This window comes from Chanos chanos, chromosome 3, assembly GCF_902362185.1.
Source record: "Chanos chanos chromosome 3, fChaCha1.1, whole genome shotgun sequence".
Lineage (NCBI taxonomy): Eukaryota > Metazoa > Chordata > Actinopteri > Gonorynchiformes > Chanidae > Chanos > Chanos chanos.
Window position 1 is genome coordinate 17,752,651 of NC_044497.1, and position 26,829 is coordinate 17,779,479.

Consider the following 26,829-nt stretch of genomic DNA (forward strand, 5'->3'; position numbering starts at 1 on the left):
GTTGCTCCACCAATCCAAAGTAAGACTTTTGACCAATTGCAGGATACCTGATGGCCCAAGGTGTGAAGTTGAAATGTTCCCTTGCAAGCATCCCCAAGGGATTATTCACCATGGCAACTAAAGGCTCTAGGCAGACCCCCAAACCTGGTACATATTCAGTATTCCATGCCGCGTAACAGAGCTGCAAACTGCCGGATAAAGCTGATTATCTGTGGAGTATCTGGGGATACAGGAGTATTCCAGTCCAGATACACCTCTTTTCACGCAGTGTTACATGCTGCACTGTAACAAGTGATGTATTTGCTATTATTAAATAAGGTGGTGGTGATTAGAACACAAAATTAATAAGACCGGTACTTTGAAGACATTATAAACCATTATAAATAATCAGATAATGGTGGACCTCTTGAAACATGTCCCCACATGCTTCAAGAAGTTCACCATCATCCCAGTTCTGAAGAAACCAAACATGAGTTGCCTAAATGACTACTGCCCAATAGCACTCACCTCCATTGCCATGAAGTGCTTTGAGCAGATAGTCAAAACCCACATTACATTCTCCCTGCCCACCACTCTATACCCACTCCAGTTCACCTATAGGCCAAACAGGTCCACATACAAAAACTGATGACACCACCATTATTGGCTGCATCGCAGATGGAGACGAATCTGCCTTACAGAGCAGAGGTGACAGCCCTGACATCAGGACAACGACCTCCTGCTTAACCTCAGCAAGACCTTGACTTCAGGTGGTTGCAGGGAGGGGGGCATTTAGTAATGACTTCATTTATTCATTTAATAATATCAGATTCAATACTCCATTGTCTCAGGTTTGAAGAAATATAAAAATGCATGGCACTGCTGCCCACCTCAAGTTTAAGTAACCTTTCTATGCATCCTTTTTGTGGCTCCCTTAGGTCCCCCTCTTAATAATCATGTTGGAAAATATATGTATAAAAATGGTCCTTTGGTGCATTTTCTTCTTTGTTGCTTGAAACAGTTAAAAAATAAACAGCAAGTACTATGAGAGATAGTGACTTACATTTGTTTGGGGAGTTCATGCACACAAACACACACACACACAGTTGTGAATGTAACAGATGAGCTATCAAAGTGTGCCTTAGTGTGTTTGTGTACACATTATCCTGGAAAACACTGACACATTAAGATACATGGACAGCATGAATCAGTGCACAGCTCAAAAACACTGATTTTTGATTTCAGGGGAACTTTTATTTACAGTATCAGGTCCATTGCCATTAAAAAGATATACTTTTTAGATTGACATATCAATTTACAGTCAAAACTATATAGAAGTTAAAAAAAAAGCGCTCTCTGCATACACAGGTGTAAATGTAAAATATTTGCTATTATTGGTGAGAGTAAGTACACAGGTTTCACACCTGACTGGACATTTGCATTAAAGTCAGGGGTGAGACCTACGCAATGGCTTCATAAACAATATTTAGACATACCGTTAAAACAAATTAATTTGTTCAACATACATATAATTCATTCCACCCACCCCAATCCCCCAAGCTCCTAAAAGGACAACTCTGCTCTCCAAAATGAACAATATTCATTTTCAGAAAGGTGGCAGATGAAACACAATAAAAAGAAAAAAAGGAGACAGTAATTAATGAAAGAAAAAAATGTGGTCCCATTTAACTAAATGGCCCACAGAGTCTCAATATCTCAAGCATGGCACCTAAAACAGAGAGAGAGGAAGAGAGAGAGAGGAGAAGAAGAAGGAGAGAGAGAGAAGGAGAGCGGGAGAGAGAGAAAGAAAACAAGTACCACAGCAAGGCTTTGTTGAAAGTAACTTATAATGAAGTAAAAGTAAAGCAGCACAAACATCAGAGGGAAAAAAAAACACGCCAAAACAACCAGAGAGACTTAAGAAAACATAAAAACACAAAAAAATGGTTTGGCTTACAAGTTCAAAATATGACATATGTTAAAAAGTAAAAGACGACAAAAGGTTTGAAGTGCGACGCGTTAACACAATACTAGGTGGGAGCTCAGTAGATGAACTCTCCAGGCACCTCCTGCAGGGCTGAAAAGGGTTCTTCGAATTTGAAGCGTTTGGAGATTGCCTTCTGGTCTGGGGTCAAACTCTCTTTGTCTGAGGACTGGCGGCACTGCCCCAGGGTGTAGGCCGCCATGACGATGAGCTCCTCAGTCACCTGGCCCTCCTCTTCCTCCTCTGCCTCGTGGCTTGAGCTCCCAGGGCTGACTGGTACAGGCTTGGCAGTGCACTCCTCCTTCAGACCTTGCTCCTCTATCTGACTCTCCCTCAGCTGGAGCCACTGGTGTTTCAGGCACTCCTCTGCAGTGGCACGGTCCCTGTGGAAACAATTCAGAGCCAAGTCAGCGCCAACTGTGTTACATTTAGAGCAGTTACTGTCCCACATACTGTTCATATAGACAATAAAAAAAAACCAAGACCACCGAGGAATAAAATCACCACAATTGAAAAATAAGAATCAGCTGTTTGTTTGCAGTATGCTCAAGCATATGTATACTGTAATATGCAATTAACTGCAAAACAGTCATTATATATCAAACTTTCCAACTTCTGTTTTGTCCAACTGTCCAACTGGTTCCAGACCGCAGAGCCTCAATTTATATGGTTACATTATGTCTGTATGTTCTGTTGATTTTGCAAATGTTCTATGGAAAAAAAAGCCAAAGTGTGAGGAAATCAGCCATTGGCTGCTTACTCTGGCTCTTTGATGAGCAGAGACTTGATGAAATGGATGGCATTTTGGTCACACTGCTGGAGCTCCTCTTCAGTATAGCTGACGTTAACCTGGGATATGTTCAGGAAGGTCTCCTGCTTGTCGTCTCCCAGGAACGGAGAAATACCTGTCAGCATTACGTAGGCAAGCACGCCAATACTCCTACCAGAGGGAAGGAGGGAGAGGGAGAGGGAGAGAAGGAGAGAGAGTTAGAGAGTGAGAGGGAGAGAGAGAATATATGTCAGATTATCTGTGATATCTACTTTGTGTGTTATGTTTGAGGTGAGCATTTTAAAGCCGAGTGTAGCTCTACAGAAAACGGGCCATTGAGCTTGTTAGCTGTCCTCACGTGTAGCTGAAACTAAAACTTTCCATAAAAATAAGTTTGATGGTTGTTTGGAGGCTCAACTGAATCCTTTTGGCTCAGGAAATACCTTCTCATTTCACATGGACAAAAATGGCATCTGACTGAAAGATCGTCAGATAAAATAATACATGAAATAAATATTTAGGGCTGTGAGTAAACGGATGACTGTGTGGATGATGATGTCAAAGTGAGACGGTGCAGTGTGAAAACTTGAGTCTTCACATCAGAGTAGTATCACACAGCCTGCAGGCCGTCTTAATTTAACATTGTCCATCACACTCTAAACAAACTATACACAGCCGAGTGGTGGCAAAACCTCTGGGGTCATAAAGTGCATCTGAGAAAGAATGTGGGATGTGGAGACAGACAGAGACTGAGGCAGAGGAAAAAAACATAAATAAAAAATAAGAAAGACCTACCACATATCAGTTGCTGTGCTGATGGGCTCATAATTCAGGATCTCTGGAGCTGCAGACAAAATTAAGAAAAACACACACACATACGCACATGAATTAGTGATATCACGAGCTAATACAGCTAAAGGAAGGGTATGAAATGTAGCATTGGCTTGTTAGTGCCCAAGGGGGTCATAACTCACCCACATACTCGGGTGTCCCCATGATCTCCCTGATTTCCTGGTTGTTGCTCACGAGCCTGGACAAGCCAAAGTCCACAATCTTTATGTCTCCCAGAGGAGAATCACTGGTCAGCAGGATGTTCTGAGGCTGTCCAGTTTCAGCAAAACAAATAAAATGTAGAAATGTTTTTGATCACAGTACAAACAGCTGTTTTGCTGTTTTACAAGCAAAACAGCAAATCTTGAGGACAAACTTAAGATGGACAAACTTAAAACTGGAAGCATTCAGATATTAATTGTAAAAAGAAAAAAAAAAAAAAAAAAAAAAGAAATACATTGCAATTGGTTTTATAAGCCACTAGAGGGGTCTATTGTATTGCACAATTCTTCCTTTTGTAAAGTGGTCCATAAAAGGACAACATGGCCTAAATGTGCTGATGTTTTACAGTATGGATGGAATTAACATTTTCAAACTGCTTCATGTATGTTGACAAATGCCCAAACCTCCACAATCAACATCCCTATACATGCTCCTGTTTCTCAAGTCATTATACATTTATTTTATTTAGTTTTTTTTTTTTAATTCTTGCACATTTTGTGTCTCTTCCTATACAGACACACTTAACTGAATCAGTCAAAGGCTTCATAAATATTTAACCCGTTGAACTGGGTGTACCTGTCCTGAGTAACAACATGAATGGCTGGAGAAAAGAGATTCAAGTCGCCTACACATTTACCTACTAACATTATGCTATAATATTCTCTCTCATACTGACTCTGTGCTCAGTCAGTGCGTTACCTTAAGGTCCAGGTGAACTACGTTATTCCTGTGAAGGAAGGCCACGCCCTCTAAGATCTGCCTCAGCAGCCTCTTTACATCGTCCTCTTTAAAGGCTTCATCTCGCTCCGCCACACACTGGTTAAAAATCTCCCCTCCAGCCGCGCTGAAAACACACACACAACATTAACTTACCAACACATTTTTCACATTTCTACTACTCTTACCAACTCTGTTTAGCAGACAGGAGAAAGAACATAGGTGGCAATTCCGATGAAGGGACCACCAGACTAGCGTCTGGGACGAGACAGACGGCTGTATGGTGGGTTAATGTGCTTTTATGTGATGGTCTTGCTGCCTTTCCACGGCTTAGCTATAATTCACATTCCTGGGACAGAGAGACACATTTACAGCCTGTGGACCACCTGGCTGCTTGGCCCTCTAAGGTGTGCACACTGCTGAGTGATGCACCCTCCAACACTGACACTGACCCCTTTCTCCTGAAATATCATGAGAGCAAATGGGAGGAGAGAAAAAACACTCTTAGAAACAGTTTTTCGTCTGACAGACCTCCTAGACCAGTCAAAGTCCTGACAGTTCACTCAACTTGGTTATACATCTTTGGGCTTGTAGGGGTGTGTGTGTGTGTGTGTGTGTGTGTACATATCTTCAAAAGAAAGTGACATTCCATAGATATAGTTAGGATGTGCACTTCTCACTTGAAAAGCTACTATTACAAGCTCCTCATGTCACCATGTTGCTACTAACTGCCCTTAGATCTTTGTTGATGTAACGGCAAGATGATAAGATAGGTTTTCTTTTTTTTTCTTTTCAAGTCCTAAAAGGGGACATCTCCCCTGAAGCAAGAGGGAAAGCCAAAACAGGTCAAAGCAAACAAAGTTAAAATCCTCTGTCACACAAAAGAACAAATAAAGGAAGGCCCCCAAATCTGACCACGGTTCACTGGGTAGCCCAGGTGCGAGAAACCCCAACTGAGCTTCTCAGATCTAAAATAGGTCGACATGAACTTCAATACTGGGACGTCTCTCAAGACTTTGTAGTGAAACAAGTGAAGAGTATCTGTGGGGCTTATATTACCTTTCAGCCTTTCAAGTAGGATTTACAAAAATAGACTAGCATACCTGAGTACAGAGCTAGCCTAAATATGGACATCTTCCTTATTTCTATACTCCCTACAAGACAACTGAGCCCACCTCTTCCAGTTTTTTCTTTTTCTGTTGTTGAAAATACAGAAAATGTTGCATAGTTTTCAGAGATAAGAAGTCAGTCATAGGCAGAAATCTCTTAGCTGGATGAGTAAAATTAATGAAAGAAAATTAGCCTGTAGGCTAATCCATGAGCACTAAGCTCCAGACAGCAAGCAGACACAGCTCAGGTAGCTAAAAACAAAGCCACATGTCCTCACCACAACCGTGTCACATGTCAGTGAATGATTGTCCATTTCCTGCGTGCTGGAGCAGAGAGCATGACAAATTCGATCAGTGTGTGCACATGGAAGAGTGGCAGTGACCTAAAACAGAGGCCTGCTACTGTAGCCTGTAACCATGCTAAACTAAATTGGGTTGACAAAGCAACCAAAGAGGAACAACTTTTCATTCTCTTTTAACTTTTTCTTAGGTTCAAGGTTGTAATACTGGTCAAGATATTATTTTTGAATAACACCTCATGCTGTTACATTGGGTATATAAGTATTGAACTGCTGGTTGTATAGACCTTGGAAGATCAACGAATTGAAAATGAATGAACACTCTGCTCCACCTTAGCCAGGTGGATCGTGTGTAAAATCACTCCTCACACATGGGCTGGGATGTGTCCTCACGCACAAACCTTGCCCTGTCTGTGTGTGTGTGTGTTTGAGATTACACACACAGGATAAGCCTGAGTGCAAGGTTTCTCCTTGGACAGTCCATAATCCTATTCTGCTATCTCCCTCTGAAGTCAGTCCTTTGGCCAGAGGTCTAAATGCAAGTGGTCACTGAGAGTGGCGATTATGTTGCTTAGCCTGCCACAAGGTGCTACAGGTGACAGTGTCATTATGTGGCTAGCGTAATTTGACAGAGTTAAAAAAAAAAAAAAAAAGAACCTAAGTAAGCTCCGCCTAGTCTTTACAGCTAGGTGGCTTCATAGCAGGCATCAATTACACCATTGTCAGTGAGAGGTCAATTCAACGTGTTGTACTGTTGTGAACCTTTTAAATGAAAGTGGCGAGGGAAAAATCCAGACTTCAAAGTTAATTTGGTGAGACTAAAAAGTCCTTTACTTTTGTGACCTTTTCATTCACGTCATTCATATTTATACTTGGAAAATCTGTTGAGACACAGTATGTTTCCAGAACAAAAGAACAGACCTTTCTTTGACTCCTGTGACCTGAACTTGACCGTTTGGGTGAAAAAAATCATTAGCTGCAAAAGGAGCTATAAAATGCTTCTCGAATTTCCAAAAGGTTTTTGCTCCGAGTTCTCGGCCTGAAAGTCACACTGTCTTTTCTAAAGACATGAAGGGAGCAATGGCTCCACTGTCAGCATGCAGTGATTATAGCTTCCCCTTGCCAGGCCACAGTCTTAAGAGTCTACACATGAGTAGAAGAAAAATATGAGTATGAAGAAAAAAAAAAAAAGAAGAACAGGGGTGGTGAGGAGGGGGGCTAAAATCTGGCAGATTCATAACTGGGTCACATTTTCGGCTGCATGAGCGCATGTCTGGGCATTTGCTGCTCTGATGCACTGTGGGGTGAGCCCTCTATAATCTGAGGGCAATTATTCACGTCGTGCAGACAAACAGTGCATACACACTGATGCATACACATTGAGAGGCTGGAATGTCTTCTTTCAAATGTGGCAGCCTTTTCTTTTGGCCTGTGCTTTATAGATCAGAAGGATGAGGCTCTCTCTGCCCATCTATTTCTAGAAGCTTCTGGCTCCGAAACGACTGAGCTTTGCAGAGTAATTCATTACATGAATGGACCATAGATAGTGGATGCACAGACCACAATAGGGGCTGGTGTATTTTGATGATTAAAGGCGCACGGCCCGTTATTTGCTCATCTGTACAAGTCCTCCGTAACAAACACCAAACATTCATCTCTAGATCCTTTAGATCCTTTCACCGTATCATACGGCAAGCCATTAACCAGTGAAAGCAGAACAAGAATTGGCCAAATTAAGCTCTGTTTGTTTTCTAATGCAGAAGCCTGCATTGGCTCTTTACAAGAGGAGCAAAAAAAGCAAAAAAAAACCAAAAACAAGCATTCCCTTAAACAGCTACGTTAAGCCAGTCTCTGTTTTCCCTTGGTTTTATGTATTAAAAGTTGCTATTCCTTCCCATTCACCATCATCAATTTACAATGACGGTAACCTAAGTTTTCATCACTATGGTCCATTTTTGGTGGGAAGTTTTTTTTTTTTTTTCCCAGAAACACCACGAGATTAAATAAATTCTTCTATTTGAGGAGTATGGAAGACCATGTCCATACTATTGGAGGCCAACAAAACACCACTAACTTGAACTTGTAAGCTGATGTTGAGCCTGAGCAGAACTTGTCCAGCTGCAGCAGAAGGATGCTTTACCAGGCGTGGCTCGTCTTTCTTAAACTGCTGAAACCCCTCTATGCTACACCCACTACATTCCATGGTGGGGCGGCCTCGGTCCAGGCTTAGATGTCACCTGGGTGTAGCACTGCCTGGGATTTTGCATTGTGTTGGTGGAAACAGCTGAAACACAGTCCCAGGGTTACCGCTAAGCTTTGGATTCTGTGATGGTCCCAGTTCACATCACACGACCAGGAATTTCTGCTATTTTATGTTTATCTGCTGGCAAACATTAAATCTTGTAGGAGAGAAAAACATGAGCAGCAAAGGTCATTAAAAACTTTCAAGATAAAAGTTTTCTTCATTAGACTAATAGTATCTACAATGCTGACTCTGACATGAGTTGACAACACATTTAACATGGATACAAGGGATTCTGCCTGTAGAATTGTTTGTGTTTTTGCTATACTGGTTGCATTAAAATGTTTTATAGCTAGACCTTGTCAAGACATTCTTCAAGAATAAAATTCTTTAACCATGTAATTTGTTGCTAATCCTGCAAGTTTCCAAGCTTTACTAGCTGCTACAGAGTCTGTCATGCCACTGTTGAATCAATAACCAAGAGAGGACAGAGAATTGATCCATCTTTGATCTTCTGCCTGGTTCAGCCCCAGAGAAAAATGAAAGGGTTTAGCTCTGCCCAAATTCATGACCTAATTTTACCATATAAACACACACACACACACACACACACACACATACAAATTCAACTAGATTATCTGAAAATTGAGTTCAAATACGCTGTCTGTAGAATGTATCAAACTTGTCAAATAACATTTTTACACAGGTCTGACAAGAACACACATCTAGTGCCAACAATCTCCAGAATCCTCTGCTGTGTGGAAGTGACTGAATGGCCTAAAATGTGTGCACACTCACACACATACACAGACTCACACACATACGAGTGAGTGAGTGAGTGAGCGAGTGACCATAGAAAACTGGCACTCTGAAGCAGGGATATTCCCCCTCCAGCTCTAGAGATTATGAGCCGCACAGCTCCAGCCCCCTCCCCTCCACATTTATGCCCCCTCCCCTCCCCTCCCCCCCTTCCCCACTGCCCTCCCTCTCTGGGCTGCCGGCCACGGTCCAGGCGGCTCACGTGCCGGCAGTGGAGCACACTGACATAATGAACACCCAGCTGGAGCTCACAGTGCAATGAGGCCATGTTGCTGAGTCTGGTCCGTGAAGCTAGCTCAGAGAACTCCGGTTTGTAGTGTGACCGCTGTCATGCATGAGTGGCCCTCTATCAGTTCTGGCATGAACCGTATCTGAAGCCATAGCTGATTTCCTGCTCCTTCACAGGACTATCTCTGTGTCCCAATCAGCTATCAGAGCAGAAGGGGAAAGAAAAAAAAAGCACACACACACAAAAAGTCACTTACAACTAGCTCTTTTCTCTTTCTCTCTCTCTCTGTCTCGATTTCACGTGCTAGATCCTCATAAAAGCAGAATGCTTTCTGCTCTACTTCCTTCTGATACAAATATATTAAAAAGGCCATTATCAGTAGAGAATAGTGCTGACAGTGTCAACTGTGGGGATCATTTTAATCATTTTTTCTTCCTCTTTATTCCCAGTGCTCAGCCAGAGCAAACTGGGATTTACCAGCAGGTCAACAATGGGCTTGGGGATTTAAGCCTAGGGGGCGAGGGCAACAGCAATTAAGGGATATTTTAAAAGCAGATTAAAAACTAATGCAAACGACAAACACAAAGTAATCCGACAGGGGCGAAAACATTGATATGCCAACTCTATATGAGACAGACCAACTCCTGTCAATCACAGGCAGCATCAGCTTTACTGGGCTTTAACAAATCGTCATTAATATTTAAGCAATATCTGAAAGCCAGCAAATGCTATCATTTGATTTAGTCTGGTTGATATCGTTGATGTGCGATGTTCTATCTTAAAATGACCAATCAAAAAATACCTTGACCAATGATTTGACCAATCTGTTACTGTTAACAGAGTACATTGCTGCATGTGAAGAAAGGCCAGAATGGCTGCAGGCATCCCTCGGCCTTGATTTAAAATGGTCATCAGACAAGGCAATCCATTATCTCTCTGATAACCCGGCGGACACCCCCTCCGGAGCCCTGCTAAGGCTAAGTCAGAAGCAGATTTGCTGCATTATGAGTAAGACAATCTGAGCATCACTGACTGAACGACACTAGTAAAGCTGCTCTCTCACACATACAACAAGCTGAGCTTTCAGTAACAACACTCCATCATTATTAAACAATTCTCCACTGGCTACACTGAGCAAAATATAATAAGGTCTAATATGGGTGTTACGGGCCTAAATTTTAAGGTTGTTAAATAAAGTAAATTCACAGTTTCTTTGGATTTTCTTCCTTTCAAAATGATGACTTCATGAAGACAAAATAGCTATTAAAAAATAATAACAGTGGTACAGTACAAAAGTACTGGAATCTTCCACATCACTCAGACAGATGGCTAAGTAGAGCCAGTCTCTCTCTCTCTCTCTGTCTCTAAAACACATGCACACATCCACCCACTTACTTACACACACACACAGTCTAAACCAGTCTGGCAATACGACATGGATTAATAAGAACAGTCAACAATATTGTGGTAAGCATCTTCTGCTTTCTCCAAACCCCTAAAGAGTCAGCCCGACATGTTTGGCTGTGGTTTTGACTGATCTGTCGATCACACATTCAGTTGGAGCTGGCCATATGTTAAATGCCGGTTAGAGTGGGTCTTTGTTATTGTGCCATATGTTTCTTGTCGTGAACGCTTGAAGGAAAAGTTGGAGGAGGTGACACGTGATTGTGCTGAGTAGCACCTGCACTCTGCACGCTACACGCGGCAGCAAAGACCCTTACTGCGTCAAACAATGTTGAAGCAGCAACTACAACTACAAAAGCATCAGCGGAAAAAAAAAAAAGAGTCAGTGATGAATGAGTGAACGAGTGCTATGCCGAGAGAATTCTGCTTTTTATCAAATCCTAGTGGTGTGTGGGAAAAAAAAAAAAAAAAAAAAAAAAAAAAAAAAAAACTTTCACATTAAGCAAAACATCATCTATCAGTTTCTCTCTCCTGCACAAGCAGCACACACATGCACGCACACTAAGGCAAAGTGGTGTGCTGTTTGGACAGTAATACTAAATGATATACTTGCTTACTCTGATGAAGTGACCGTAAAAGCCAGACCAGTACTGATAAAGTTATGGAAGGATACAGTGCTACACTGAGTCAATAAATCTACTGCACAGTCTATGGGGCAGGGGGCCCTTGGGCAGTTTGGGCAGCTGATGATGAACTTGAAGTCAGGCCAGGCAACCACATGCTATTCACTGGTGGGTAAAGGCTAAAAGACTGACCTCATATCGAGTTATATGGAGTCTTCTCCTCCATCACTAAGCAATGGCATGCAATGAGGGGCCCAGGGAAGAGAGCCTGCATAGCAGCATGAGAAAAACCTCTATCAATAGTTCAGCACACCCACACACACACATACACATACACACACACACACATACACACACACACACACACACACACACACAAACACACAGCCATGCATACAACACCCGACACCTCTCTTCTCTCTCTCATACACACACCCGCACGCTCTCACAGAAATCACACGCCCACACAAATATAGAGTAAACAAGTTTACACAAGCACACTAGACCCCTTCTCTGCTCCACTCCCTCTGTTCCTCTCTCTCTTTTTCTCACTCACTCTGTCTCTCTCTTTCTCCCTAATGTGTCCTTGCTTTGTAAACAGAAGCAGCTCATGGGTCTCCATGGTTGGCCAGGCTCTATGCATTGTAAGGTACATATTTAAATGCCTCCTGTGACCTCTTCCCACACCACTGGTCAGACTTTTCACACTGGACACAAGGAACCAGGTCATTCACTACTGAGGCAGCTTCTAGCGCTTGCTCTCTCTCTTGCACACACCCACACAGAGCTAGAGACATCAAGCAGAAACACATCATACCAATTCCAGGTAAAATGATTTTTTTCCCCAGTAATATTAATTACGTTTTTACGAATAGAGCTCAGGCCAGGCAGTCTGACATGAACTGAACGCTTATTGGATGATATGAAGACTGCACATTTTAAGTATTCTTTTATTTTTAAATGCCACATCATAATGAAATGGTGCTGATGGTCAGCTGCTCATGGAAAACAAATGTGAAACCTTACACTATAATTTAGTTATCCTATAAAACAATTCATTTTACCACGTTCAAAACAAATCAAAACAAATAATAAATTTTCGGCCTTCAGTCACAGTCAAGTCTGTCCTTTGAATCAGTCAGAAGAATGAACAAGCCTGGCTTTCAGCCAAAAAAAGTTTTGACCTACTACAGAAATTCCAAACGTCAGTGTGACCTTCAGATAATTCAATAAGCACTTCAGGCAGCACCACAGGGGAGGGGGGAAATACATAAATAAATAGATAAAAGACAAGCAGACAGCTGGATGATACCAGAGGATGCTCAGATCTTAGAAGACAATTCCGGCCGTAGAAAAGGAGAAAAGCAGGTGCAGTGCATGATAAGCACTAGATTAGCCTACATCTCGTTGCCTGTGCCAGCTTCCAAATACTCTCAGCGCAACAGCGAGAAGTTCAGTGTCAGCATTTGGCTCAGGGGAAACCCACTACACTGGTCCCTCTGCATACAGTGTCTCTACATCCCCAACACAAGCTCCAGAGAGCAGGCAGGAGCAAAGCAGAGGAGGTGCTGCACGGTGCTGAAATAGCAACTGTTCACCGAGGCATGCTTGAGATGGCTCTGTGCTTTAGTGCTAGATTACCTCTCTCTCTCTCTCGCTCTCATTCTCTCTCTCTCTCTCTCTCTCTCTGTTCTCCTGTCTCATTCCACTCTTGTTAGTCCATCAGGCAATATATTCTCTCTGCATCTCCAAAAAAGGATGTCTGTGTTTCTGTTTCTCTCTCCCTGTTAAAGTCTTCATTGATTACTTTTTCTCTCCCTCTCTATTTGAGATGATGGTTAGGGCTGTATCTCTCACTATTTTACAGTCTATCATGGTTCTGCATGTCAATGTCACATTAATCTAGGTGACAGCCCAGCTAACTGGCTCAGGAGAAACATCTAAACCTTATGAAGAATTTACAGAGATACACTTTGATCTTCTTCTCATTAAGCATTAAAAATAATACCTAGCTATGGCATTCATGTTTAATGTAGTTAGTGTGATCAGCATTTTGATTCGTTTTCAGACAAGTTACACAGTAAAAAACACTGTTTCGAGTCACTGTGGTTTTAGGCTCTAGTGAGGACAAAAAGATTTCATTTTTACAACAAGGACACACTTACTCAGGAGAAAGATATTTCACAGTGTGAGGGTAAGGCGTATATTTGTGTGTCTGCTGGAGATGATACTCAGTAGATTGTGTACTCACAATTCAAGAACCAGCACCATCTCGCTGGTCATCTCATAGACCTCATGCAGGTTGACCACTCGTTGGCTAGCGGTGGCCAGCTCCAGCACGGCGATCTCGTGAATAATCTCTGTTCGGCAGTCTTGGCCCTTCCTCCTCTTCCTCATGAACTTGGCAGCATATTCTCTCCCTGTGTGCTTCTCCACACATTTCTTCACCACAGCAAACTTACCCCTGGAAAGATGAGAGGGGGATTAAAAAAAAAAAAAAAAAGTAAATTCTCACTCACGTGCATGGTGAGAAAACTGGTTTCTATACCAAACAAAGCGTTGGTATGTGCATGCTGTGGATACCACCAAGAAAAACAAAACAAAAAAAAACCTAAAACAAAACAAACAAATAACCCCCGCAATTAACCATGTTCATTTGCATGTGACAGACAAACACATTTTTAACATGAATCAAACTTTTGAGATCAAGACATGGTTAACTTCACAAGAACAATTTCAGACTTGTAGTGTTTAAGACTAAAGTATTTCTCTGCATCTCATTAACTATTGTGGGACACACATGTATAAAAAAGACACACACAGACACACTCTGTTCACAGTTCCCTTTCATGCCATTCAGAGAAAGAGAGAGAGAGAAAGAGAGAGCAGTCTGAAGCTCCAGTGTCTGATGGAGGTGAAAGGGCGCAGGAAGGATGGGCAGGGAGGGGGTATCTGGGGGATGGCACACTTGCCATCATGAAGGCTGAGCGTGTCTGTATGCCAGTGGAGTCTCTACGTGATGAAATCATCGCCAAAGTCCCTCTTTCCACCAATCCAAGCACCCGCTGCAGCAGATGACCCATTTAGCATAGAGCTTGAGGGTGCAGGGCCACACTGAAGTTCACAAAAACAAAACAAAAAAAAAAGAAAGAAATCCCCAGGGTGTGTCACTCAGAGGCACACACATAAAAACAAAATGGAATATGGAGATGACAGCCCCCTACTGAACAATTCTGCAGTGGCTACTACTGTCTGCCCAGTTTTCACTGATGCCACAGTGACTGTCCTTGTCAGGTCTTGATAGTGTGTCTGAGGAGACTAAGCACTCTGAATGAAACAGAATTAAGCCCTGAACTCTCAGACAGCAATCCCAAAGCCGCCATTATCGGGCAGGGAAAGGATGCATTCTGAGGAGCTAGAATTTTCCAGCACATGTTTATCTATGGTTAAAAATTAGAACTGGATGATATGGGAATTTAAGGATACTCATATTTCAAGGCGAGGGTAATGTACAAACAGAGAAAAAAAATACCATAACAGTGACTGATATTTTTAAATCAGCAGAGCTGATTAAATATTGTTGATAAATTATTACTGTAAACTACTCATAAGACTTAGCCATACTCATGTACTTTGGTACATTTTGATCTTGCCCTGACAAATAAAATGGCGATTCTTTTGGCTTAACGTCATGAGAAAAAACTTACTGGACAAAAACATTTCTTCTCACTGGGGAAAAAAAAAAAAAAAAACTGTCATCAGACAAATCCCTGCTTAAACAGGCCCTAGTGTGATTTCCTAGCTGTGCAAGCCAAACCAGAGACTCAAGCCAGCTATTAACACCAACTGGAGCACACTCAATGCAAAAACAGTCTGTGCACACATGGGCCTACAGGCACAACCAAGGCTTTCAGGCTCAGTTCAAAACACAGCAGTAGCCAAGAGACGTGGAGGGGGGTAAGAGCCAGGCTAGAGTACACCAGGCTGCTGAGAGACTTCCGAGAGAGGACTGAGTGAGGACGGAGCACCTCTAACTCCACCTATCATGTCCTGAGCTACCCTTCTTTATCCGTCTGTCTCTTGGGTCTCCATTCTCACCACCCACGTTGATGCTGCAAATTCTCTGCAGAGTCCTTCCTCACTATTTTCAAAACAGAGCTTGTCATCAATGGTGGTACCAGGAGACACGTAGGCGAAGGTTAGGAGATCAGCTCTTGTTCTGCAGCTGTAACGGCTCTCTAGTCGTTTGTGCCGTAAGGTGTTTGAGTGGGGTTTTAATATCCTCCAGACAACAGAGATCTTATGGGGTGAATTCCAACACTTCCTACACAGTGACGCTAAGATACAAATGGATAAAGGGTAGGGTTTCCAATAACTGCTTAAAAGTCAGCCTGTTGAGACCCCCCCCCCTTCCCTCCCCCCCAGAAGAAAAAAAAACCCCAAAAAAACATATACACAAGAAGAGAGGAAATAGCCAATCTGCACCCCTTATTTTACAGGAGACAGACCATCAGTGTTATGTTCTGGGGGGCAAGGGTGGAGCCAGCTTTGAATAAATTGACCCTGTCATAGCAGAGTTCTCCTGAGAGCCAAGCTCAAGACTAACATACCAAAGACTGAAGGGGGGGAAAAAATAAGCCTTGGAGGTTTGTTTCAAACTGTAAATTCTGCTATTGTTAAAAAAAAGAAAGAAAGAAAGAAAAATCATAACCAAGCCTCAAAGAGCACTGCAGACAAAACAAGTGTTGAGTATGAACTGATGCTGGGACTTGGGACATTGTTGCTCCACTGATCTGAACTCATGTGAGAGTCATGGGTTTAGAGTGGGTTACCACAGGAAGCCCCACGACCCCCCCCCCCCCCCCCCCCCCCCCACAACCCCATTCTGTCCAACATCCAACATGCCACAGATTTACTACATACAGCTGCATCTGGGTCTTTTGTCTTAGAAAACAAAAATTCGGGATAAGGGAGTGTTTTTTTCTTTGATTTGAGCTAGACTCATTAAAGGAGAGACAGAAAAAAATTGTGTCTTCTACTGTTTTATGATTATGCCTTTGCAAGGATGAACAGACACGCTGTTTGTGAGGGAAATGTGAGGAGGAACGGTGATCTTGTGTGTTATGGCAGTGTAATGGGGATGCCAAAGTGAGGGAAAGGTCGATGACGTACATCTTACTGCAATCACACAATCCCATTAAACTGTTAATTACTTCTCACTCCTATGGAACTCAGTCATCCGCTCAGCCACATGTCACATCATGCCCTCTGCCAGATTCACTCCTGAGTGTATGTGTGTCTTCGATTATGTTTTGCGTGTTGGCTTTTACAACTGCAAAACACTGCACCAAAATGGGCACTGCATCTTTCCTCTGAAGCCCTGTGAAACCACATAGTTAATTCTGAAAATCATAAACCTACAAACAAACATACATTAACATCATAAAATGCTAAACCACAGAGAAAATGGTAATGACTTCAGGCCTTGTGGCATGAAGGTCTGACAGAGAATTAAGCTCAGAACATATCAAAACTAAGAACAATGAAGTGAAAAGGGGGCAAGTCTCATGACAGTCCCATGAGAGCCACATTGTCATAACCAAAAGCGTTTACTACATCTAGACAGAACAGGTCTAATCACCACTAAGGTTGAGGCCAACTGTTTCGGGAGCAATATGGCACCTTCCGCTCCTTTGAAAAAGCCTAATAGGCTTTCCAAGCACTTGACTGCGTGGTTACGGAATTCCTTCATTCCTGCAGCACTACTGTTGTTCTAATCTGTCTCATGCCGCTCAACGTCGGCTACTTAAAAACCTGAATGCCAAGAGGAAACTTGGTAAAGGAACACCTCTAATCTTCTTACATAAAAAAAAAACCCTGCCACTCTTGCTATTGAAGCACACAGGCAGCTTGCTATCCCACCAACTAATCAGTGCCAGTAGTCTGACTTTGATGTGAAATGCTTCAAACACTTTGGTAAACTTTTTTACAATCACAAAAATCACAAAATTGGGTCAACTGAGTTAGTGGACAAAAACTGAGTCTGTAGATCTCAAACAAGGACAGGAACAAATTGAGCGAAATTCAAGGCTCCCGCTGACACAAGCCGAATATACTAAATGTGTACTGTGGTAAACCAAGGTCCGGGAAAATTTGACTGAATGCTAAAGACTGCTGGAAAGATGGCCTGTGATTTTGTGACTATGACTTTGCGCCTCTGGTGCCATTTAAAAAGGCCTGCAGCCCTTTTTCTGGGCAGCTATGTCAGCACATTTTCAAAGCCTGCAGCCTCACGCAGCCAACACCCTGAAAGAGATGGCTCTCATGTGTGCAAGTCCGGGGTTAGATGCTGGTTCACAGTCAATGTAATGAGAAGAGCCTGATGTAGCGTGGATAGTCATTTCTTTTGCTACAGCTAAAAACACAGGCGGCTTGAAGCTATGCTACTTTATCAGCTCAAAGTGTTTAGATTTTTAGACCTTTGGGCAGTCTGGGCTTATGGGATCTGTGTTTTACCTCTTGGCTGAATGTCCTCATTTATATTTAATTATGCTCTGAGCTTCCTGTCCATTCAAAGTGAAATTAATGGACATCTTTATTTCTTGCTAAAGGTGGCATGCGTCCAAGAAGAAAATGGATTTAATATGAAAGGAAGGAGCACATGGCTCTGAGCCAGTTTTGTTTGCATGCCAAAAAAACTGAACAGCGTTTCATTTTTCTTTATGAAAGAATTCCTCACGGGCCCCAAAGAAATTCTGCGACAATATTTAGAAGGAATGGACGTCTCAGGTCAAAAAGTGAAGGAATGCAAGGAACGCAACATCTGCGTCTACTCTCGTTTACATGACTGTGTTATATAGGTAGACTGGTTAAACCTGTTGACTGACTTAATCTCTCAACTTAATGTATTAACATTAGTTCTCCAGTCCCCTCCAACTGGCCCCTCTCTATAGACAGAAGGCTGCTTCCAGCTTTCAGTATAATGGGGTAGCATTAGCTTCTTCTCTTGAGTAAAGGGGATCACGGGGTCACACCAGATCTTTGAGCCAGCCTTATGGATGCTGACAGATGGAATTAAATAGGCTCTGTTGGACCACTGATACCCAAATGACATGAAGGAGGAAGCTCTGACAGCCTAACGCTAGTGACTTGACGTGAGGCTCAAGTCACTTTGACACCAAAGGGATGAAGGACAGTTCTAATTCACACTGCCTAGAAAGAAAGAAATCATTCCAACGCTAAGCAAAAACACTGCCAGACATAATCATGCTGATTGGGGAAAAAAAAATCCATCATGAAACAGTCCTATTCTTTGTAACACTGGGTAACATCAATCCAACCACTGACAGTTCTCCATCACTCTCCTTACCATTTCTTCTCTATGTGCATGATGACATACTAAGAAGGCAAGTGCACATCTACATTTTTGAGGTATGGCAAAAAAAAAATGGGGCGAGGGGGGGACATTACTTTCTCACTTGTCTAAGGGCAGATGACCTTTTTGGTGAATTTCTGCCACTTAGAGAAATTGGGTTTTGCTACTTTCCATTTGCTATAATGGCAAGTGTGCCAAAACTGAACTTTTTTGCCAGCATTTTGCTGTTATGAAACTCTTTCAACATTAAGTGCTGAAATTTTCAGGTCATAACATTTATCAACAACAAGAACAGAGAGACTGACCTCAAGGAAAGAGGGAGGAGTGCTTCTGCTGACACAGGAGTCATAACACCTTGTCGTCAGGGAACAGAACAAAGTACAAGAAAATGTCCAACTGACCCCAAACCCCTCCTTCAAAAAAGGAAAAAGAAGAAAAAGAAAGGGGGAAAAAAGGCTTCTGGACTGCGACCAGAGGCCTGTTTACTCTGTGTCTATGACATGGTGGAATAATGAACTCTGACATGTGACCTCAGCAGTGAGAGAGGGGCGCCTATTCACATGGTCTCCGGGCACAGACACAGACATTTTCTAAATACCTTGGGAAAGGGCATTACCTCATCCGTGCCCCTGTGCAAAGATTTTTAAAACTGGGCTGTGTCCTTTCACTGCCTCTCGCTCCTCGTTACACGGTGGCAATCATGCACAATAAAGGTGTGGTTTGCTTGCCATGCCTTTGTGGAGAAGGACAAATGCCTTATTCTGGTCAAACTTCATTGCATGTCCTTTCCATACTACTCAGCAAAGAAAAAGAATAATTAAATCAGTCAACAGAAAGGAAACGAGAGGAAACTTTTCATCCTTTAATCTTGTTCTGGTAAAATAAAGATTTGACATCTTCCAATCCGGGCTGAAACCACTTGTTAATAATTTGAAGACAGCGTGGATTAGCCCTTACAAGGTCACTAATGCAAGAAATATGAGACTTCCTTATGAAGTGCGTAACAGCTGTGCAAGACATCGCACACAGGAAGTCAAATCTACATAATGAGATTGCCTTGGCAATGGAGAAGAAGTGTAATACGACAGACCCATCCCTACACCCCTCTGCATTGTCCTCTCATTTTGACACTTGAGTGTGAAGGGTATCTCAACTACGGGCCTCAATAACAAACTAAATACCCCCTTAGTTACCACAGCACTCAGCAGATGTTAACACTGCTTGGGTCCTGAGACCCAAACAACATGAGAGGAAGGACGATGATGTCATGCTCTCCAACTCGACTGTCAAGACCAGGACAGAAAGCCTTTTTTCTGAGGATGAGGGGTTGAGGCTGGAGTTCAAAAACGTGATGGGGTGGTGGGGTCTAAAAGGGGTGCAGGGGGAGGGTGCTGGCGTTGTTTGTGAAAGGAACCGTGCTGCACACATCCGTCAGGCCCTCAAAGCCCATCTAAGAGACAGGACCCCACACAAGGGCCCCGGCTTTCCCCTGAGGAGGACGGGTGAGAAATTTTCAGCTGATGACATCCCGCTGTGGACGATGGGCGAGACCGAGGTGTTGGCCAGCTGCACGCTGTAAACACAGCACTTTTCAAATAGCCCAGCAGTGTACACAGTTAATGAAAGATGGCAGAGATTTTTCTTTAATGAAAGCCAGTGAGGGGGTCAGCTGACCAGTGGACCAATACGTGATCACACAAGGAAACATTCATCACACTTTAGTTTAACAGCCCATTACTGAAGTCAACTTCCCTCTGGTCATAAATGTGGGGACACAAACAAGAAAAAGAAAACTTTGGTATTTTCAACACTGGACCTGTGAAGCCTAATTAAATAAATAAAGACACAGTACAATAAATGGGCACTAAGTTTGACATTCTAATTTAATTATGGACATACTCAGCAGAGATACCAAACATTGCAACTGTTTCGGACTCAAGGACATTAGAGTAAGGGTTGAGAAAATTTTTGTTTTGGTTGATAACTGGGTCAGATATTCACAATTTTGTAGTCCTGCTGTTGCAAAAAGAGCATACTAGGTTCACAAACTCCCTTGGTAATATAACATTTATAATTTTGCTTGCTCTCTCTTACGTTCAGTTCCATATATATGACCGTTCCTTACTTTCACCACTGTTTCATATCAGAATGATTGAGATCTTCATACTCTTGTCTGACTTTCTGCCGCCTCTGCAGTCAAAGCAGAATTCCCCTCAACATTTGACTAAGACAAGAAATGTCCCTGTCTTTCTCCACTCTGATTCCAATGCCTGCACCATGGCCCACAGAAAATGAATTTTTACTTTTTTGTTTTTTGCTTTTGTAATTTCTAGGAGCTTACTTTTTTAAAACAATGTTAAAACATTCTGTTTCCCCTTCTTGTTTCATTAAACACATAATTTAATACAAGCTTTGCGTTGGGGTTTTTGTTACTTTAAATTCTGACACATTTAAATACTGAAATATCGGCCAAGTATCAGTTGACAGTCTCCTTAAAAAATCCATATTAGTTTACCCCATAAGTGTTTTTTTTACTGTCAAATGTTCGTAAATCCACATAAACTGTTATATTTTCAGCTTATTTTTAAACCAAGAGTTGGCTATCTAACATTAAATGTAGAAAGCCGAAAAAATATATGCTGTTATGACTTCTCAGTTTAGATGTGGTCATGACAGGAATGAATGTACTAATCCATAATTTTCTGCCATGTTTGGCATGAGCCCCAAAAGGCATTGGCAAAAGAAACATCAGCATCTGCAAGGGAATATTACTTGCTGTAGACAGGCTTTTGAAAATTAAAATAGCTATACTTGCCACAGCAACTCGAACTGCTGTGATTAAAAGAAGAAATTGCTTGTGAACCTGAGGCATAAAATCTTGAATTTCAGTATTTCGAATTTTTAGCACCACTTTTTAATAGAGGAGAGGGATTAGGCTGTAATATTTTATAATATTGACTTTCACTGTGAACCTTACGTTGTAGCAATGCAGCCATAGAAATGGTAGACTGTGTAAATGTGGGGTAAAATCTGGGAAACAACAAACTAAAGGCCATCTTCAGAAGCAAAGGAGGTTTTACATGTTTGTTCACAAAATTATACATCTCAGTTTACATGGAATGCTGGAGATCAAATACCTGAGGCTTTAGTTTGTGTGCTATCATAAAGGTATCTGTTGTTCCCTTTAGTGAGGTTGGCTCTGACCACGTAAAATGGTAGGTTACTGGTTTTTATCTGCTGGGATTGGGTGTTCCCTGCGTACAGGAGCAGTGGAATGCTGTGTGTTGGGCCAGCAATTATTGTCATTCAGTCATCTGGAAACCACAGGACCTCTCTGATTTCATTTCACACTTTTGTATATGTAGTGGGACACACGGCTGGCAGGAATTTCCCGAAGGCACAGACCTGTCGTGTTGAGTGACTGTGATGACTTTTATAAAATGCAAGTTTTAAAGCAGTTGCTGCTCTCAGAGTAAAAAGGAAAAAGCTGGACTTGGCAAAAGTCGTATAACTGTGACACTGCAAATCATAGCTATTCATCTGTGATGGTCACATAGCATTGGCCTACCATGTAAACCAAAGCAATTAGCCTAGCTCCACTCACAGTCCCCTCCAATTACACTGTAAAATCAGTAAATACTGGGAATTTTGCCTCTTTATGAAAACAGGCAAAACATCAGTAAGTCTTAGAAGTCCATGAATCCAAAATATCTACACTATATGGACATTTCCCTGATGAATGCGCAACAAGATGGAACTTAACATACCATATGTCTGAACAACCCTATGTTCCATACGGTGTAAACGTAAAAGTAATTTGTAACCTGAGTGCTGAAAGCAAACAGTTAGACATGTGCTTTTCAATTCAAGAGAAACTTTCCACATCATGTTTGGTATTTCCGCTTGTATTTCAGGTATTGTTGGATTTGCTACATTCTGACTGATGTTCATAGTGCGTCCAGCAAAAAATTCTACCATGAGGCCACCCTGTATGTCCCTGAGTTCTAAAAATAGCTAGTCCAACTATATTATTTTTCAGGGAAAGAGAATTTCCTCCAGCCAAACGGGAGGTATTGGAACTAAATTCTCCAGACTTGCTGTTAAGGGGAAAGCCTCCTCCATAAGTGTATGGTCATCAAAAACATTGGTGGGATGGGAGATCAGCAGCCTCTGTTTATCCCCCTGTCCTCATCTGAGGTACATCTTTAGCCCTGGGAATTGAGCTGAAAGATGGGTAAAACAGGAGACCTTAACTACACACACACAGGCTGTGACATTGAACTTATGTTTTATTTCTCCCCATGCTGGCCCTGCATATTTCACGGTGCAGCCTCTTAAGAAAATGCTCCTATTAATGCCAAACCTCACAGCACCTTCTCTTCTCAGTACTCTACCATCTGTTTCAATGCGTTTCACCAGCAGCTGGCTCAGGCAGACAATAGCTGATGAGACTTTTCCGTGTCTATGTCCGAATAACTTTTCAGAAACAGAGAAACATCCTTCATATCCAAGAAAATGAAGGAAAAAAATGTTAATGTTGTTAGGACTGCTATTCTGACGTCATATGATTTGCTTTATTGATGATCTGTTCTGAATCAAGCTTAATTATTACTTTGAAATAAGGACCTCATGCTAACGTCAAATCTAATAGCATGTGATGCATCCAAGGCTGTGTTATGTTGGTTCCATATCAAAATAACCTTTCTTTTCCCCTGTTTTTAGTACTGAGAAAAATTATTAAATGCGACTGTAAAAAACTGGCCTGAACTAAAGCATGAGAATGTACAAATAACAACAACAAAAACTAGTTTCCTTGTTCTTTAGAAGAACAGCTGTGCCATTTCTAACTGGTATGTTTTCTTTCTTTCTTTTTTTTCTTAAAGGGAGCTTCTTGGATTTGATCCAATGCCCAGTGCATTAAGTGAAAACTTTATTGGGTGTTTCATCAAAGCTCCTTCCATGGTCTTGTATGGAGCGTATGTAAATGTGACTGGCCTGACTGGCCAAGCCACAGTGTGGCTGCCTCATAAAATTAAACTCTGCTAGACCCAATTTGAGGGAACTCAACTTTGGCTAAATGTTCCTGAGAAAATGCATTCTTGAGGAGGAACTTGACCGTGTAGGTGTACGTGTCTCGCTCTATTCATGTTCCATTGTGTGGTACTTGAGGGAGATAAGGTCTGTTATTTTCATTTGAACATCACTGTGCTGCAAAATTTGGTTTGGCATCTTCAGAGATAATGTATTGAACATCTGAGAAAGAGATAAATCTGTATGGTGTGGCAATGTGCAATTACTTGAACAAAATGACCTAAACGACCCTATCATTCTCTGGCAAAGACGTTGAGTAAAACAAAAACAATAATAAATGTCTAGGATTTGGCAACCTGCATGAGCAGAGACATATTACTTGGCAAAGCACGCACATGACATGGCTGTTGACGTTCTCCATCCGTTAGACTACTCGTGCAGTAGTCTCAAACTGAAGAAAAAAAGTCAGATTATGATAAATGCACTATACAGCTCCTGGACAAGTTTGTAAACACTTAGCGACCTCACTTAAAGTCTTCAAGCGGTAACCTCAGTGGTAACACTAATATAGCGTTTCTGAGACTTTAATGTTCACCGTTTGGTATTTTCAGTTAACAGAATCATCATTAATTACTTCAGACGTTCTCTTTTATACAAACATAATAACGACGTCAACGCAAGAGCGACTGAACATCTTTATTAAAATGTCGCCCATTTCATTTGCTCTCATCATTTGCTTTCATTTGCTCTCATCATATTAACGCAAAATTGGTTGATTAGTTATGCCAAGGTCCTTTCATTTCCATTTTTAACTTTAACCTACGGAATCCAGAATGCTCAGACTAGAGTGTTTGACCACACCGGAGAATGCGTAAGACATTTTAAAATATCCGCAATGAACAAGTCTATATGAATCAAGAAACACAATTTACACAAATACAGGACAGACAATTCGACAGACAATTAAACCTTACGTCTAGCTGACAGGACAAGATGGAAACAAGTCAATTAGTCGGCACAAGTTACCTGCCAAGTTCTTTGCCCGGTATGAGGTTGTAGTGATCTGTAAAAGGCTCGGTCTTGATTGTAGTTTTGATCTCGGAGAGTAAACCACATCGGTTCTGGTTCGATTCAGCGACTTGGCCATGGCATCGTGTTCGGCTTCTTGCCTCGATAGTCCGAGGGCATTCAGGAATCATAACGGCAATTTGGATAACCGCCCTTGTTTTTCTTCAACTAACGTTACTGTTACCTAAAGCTTGAGGGGCGTTTGTTCAACTCGTTTGATGAACTAATGTGTGCGTTCGCACAACAGTGGAAAGCCGATGAACAAGCACTTCACAAAAATAAACGCGACTGAAAATCTCTACAGTAATTAGCAAATTAAATGATACTGTACCACTTAAAAGCAAATGAATAAAGACAAAAATGTTTTAAAGGACACTTTCATCTTCATTCAGAGCTCCTCCAAACTGTCAGCCTGAAACAAACTTGACGGTCTACAGTTGACGGTGACCTCCAACACATTCAAATGGTTTATAGATTGCTAACTCAAAGGCTGTTGGCAGCCAGTCTGATACCTCGCTGTCTGTTGCCGCAGTAACGACTATGATTGACAGGCTGAACGGCCAAAGAGAGTGGAGCTCCTGCTGTCAGTGCGCCCTAAGTGAAGGGAGTTATGCCAAGCTTTATTCAATTAACTCCTGTTTTCTTAAAATAACCCAGGATGCTAGATTATATCAACACAGCCTGATCACAGACAAATCTAAGTGTAACACACAGCGATAAGAAAAGCTTGGGAAAAAGAATGGTTGATAGAACATTTTTTAATCGAAATGTTAAGTGATTCTTCCAACTGTAGAAAATCTGAATAGCAAATGATTGTTCTTCAGTTCAAAAGGCTTTAAAAAATAAAAGTAATGCCCAGCGGTTTGCAGGACATGGTTTTATCCGCTGGCATACCTAGTTTGATATCACAAACCACAGCAAATGCTCTATATACATTTAATTGCACGTGTGAGCTTGCGACCCCTACAGGTGAGATAGAGCATGGACGTCTAAAACAAAGTTAAAGGACCAAAATTGGACCACTTGCAAAAAATATCTGAAGTGAATAAATATTTGAACAAAATGCCATGACTAAAACAGGGAATTACAAATTGATGTTAACATGCACATCTAAGTAAGGCTTGCTCCTTTAAAAGCTTGGTGTGGAACTTAGCTGAGCCATAGCCTTGCTGACCCTGTTAGGCCTCCAGGGATAGCAGCTATGAGGTCACTTCTGCATATAAGCAGTGATTCTGTCTTTGAACTTTCCAGCTGACTGTGCTAATCTGTGCTAATATTTAAAACGAATGGCTCTAAAACCATTTTTTTTCAGTGCCAGCCAAGATAACACTGATTTTAATATACAACTTACCATCAAGCACTTGGCTAGCATCAGGTATGCTCCTGGTGATATATAAAGAAAATGACTGGGGATTTCTCAGAAATGGGCTGAAAATCTCAGCTGTAAAACAATTACAATCATATCTGTGCATGAAAAAACAACTTCAAAATGAACTGTCTTATACGGCAGAATAATTAAACGTACACAGTCCTTTTGACAAACATCCGTCAAATTTAGTGTAAAAAGAACAAATCTCCATTGTTTATTTTATTTCTGAGGGAGAAGAGATTACTTGATGATAAACCAAAACATTGCCTTTGCCAAAATTTAGCCTTTCATTCACACTGCTTAGTATGTATGTAAAGGAAAATAGGCGCTGTAATTTTGGGGCTTCATTTTTATAATCATACACAGTATATTACAAGTTCCATTGAAAGAGTTAATCATGCATATTGGGTACTTAAAAATGACTGACTCTTACTTCTTCCCTTCAACTGAAACTCATATCATATTGATTCTGCTTTATAGCAGGAGAAAACATTGAATGCCGACCCTAAACTAATATTAAACCCAACCAGGTTCTCTGAACATTTACCACAGTCAGTATAACAGTACATCCATCAATTACATTACAGAACTGCAGAAATGTGGGGAAAAAACAAAAACAAACGAACAAACAAACAAAAAAACCCATAAAATAAAGATTCCAACTGAAGCATCACAAGTAATTCATTACAGTACCATAATAAGGCTCACTTTAATAATTATCCCAAAATGTCCATTTCATGCCAACCCGAAAGATCTTCT

The 26,829-nt window shown here is 41.6% G+C and overlaps 1 protein-coding gene across 1 annotated transcript; it reads right to left on the reverse strand.

The window, feature by feature from the left end:
* Positions 1-2,021: 2,021 nt before the first annotated feature.
* Positions 2,022-24,832, reverse strand: stk17a (serine/threonine kinase 17a). Its single transcript, XM_030769830.1, has 7 exons — positions 24,660-24,832; positions 13,479-13,691; positions 4,485-4,629; positions 3,707-3,833; positions 3,528-3,576; positions 2,724-2,903; positions 2,022-2,346 (listed from the first exon to the last, which is right to left on the reverse strand). Exons 1-7 carry the CDS (start codon positions 24,830-24,832, stop codon positions 2,022-2,024), a joined length of 1,212 nt encoding a protein of 403 aa, XP_030625690.1.
* Positions 24,833-26,829: the final 1,997 nt, after the last annotated feature.

Excerpts from the sequence above, each read along its gene's own strand:
- stk17a (XM_030769830.1), bottom strand. The coding sequence starts at position 24,832 with ATGATTCCTGAATGCCCTCGGACTATCGAGGCAAGAAGCCGAACACGA. Across the intron at positions 3,834-4,484 it reads TAGTTCACCTGGACCTTAAG|CCTCAGAACATCCTGCTGAC; the intron begins GTAACGCACTGA and ends GAAACTGGACAG. Across the intron at positions 3,577-3,706 it reads GGGGACACCCGAGTATGTGG|CTCCAGAGATCCTGAATTAT; the intron begins GTGAGTTATGAC and ends TTTTGTCTGCAG.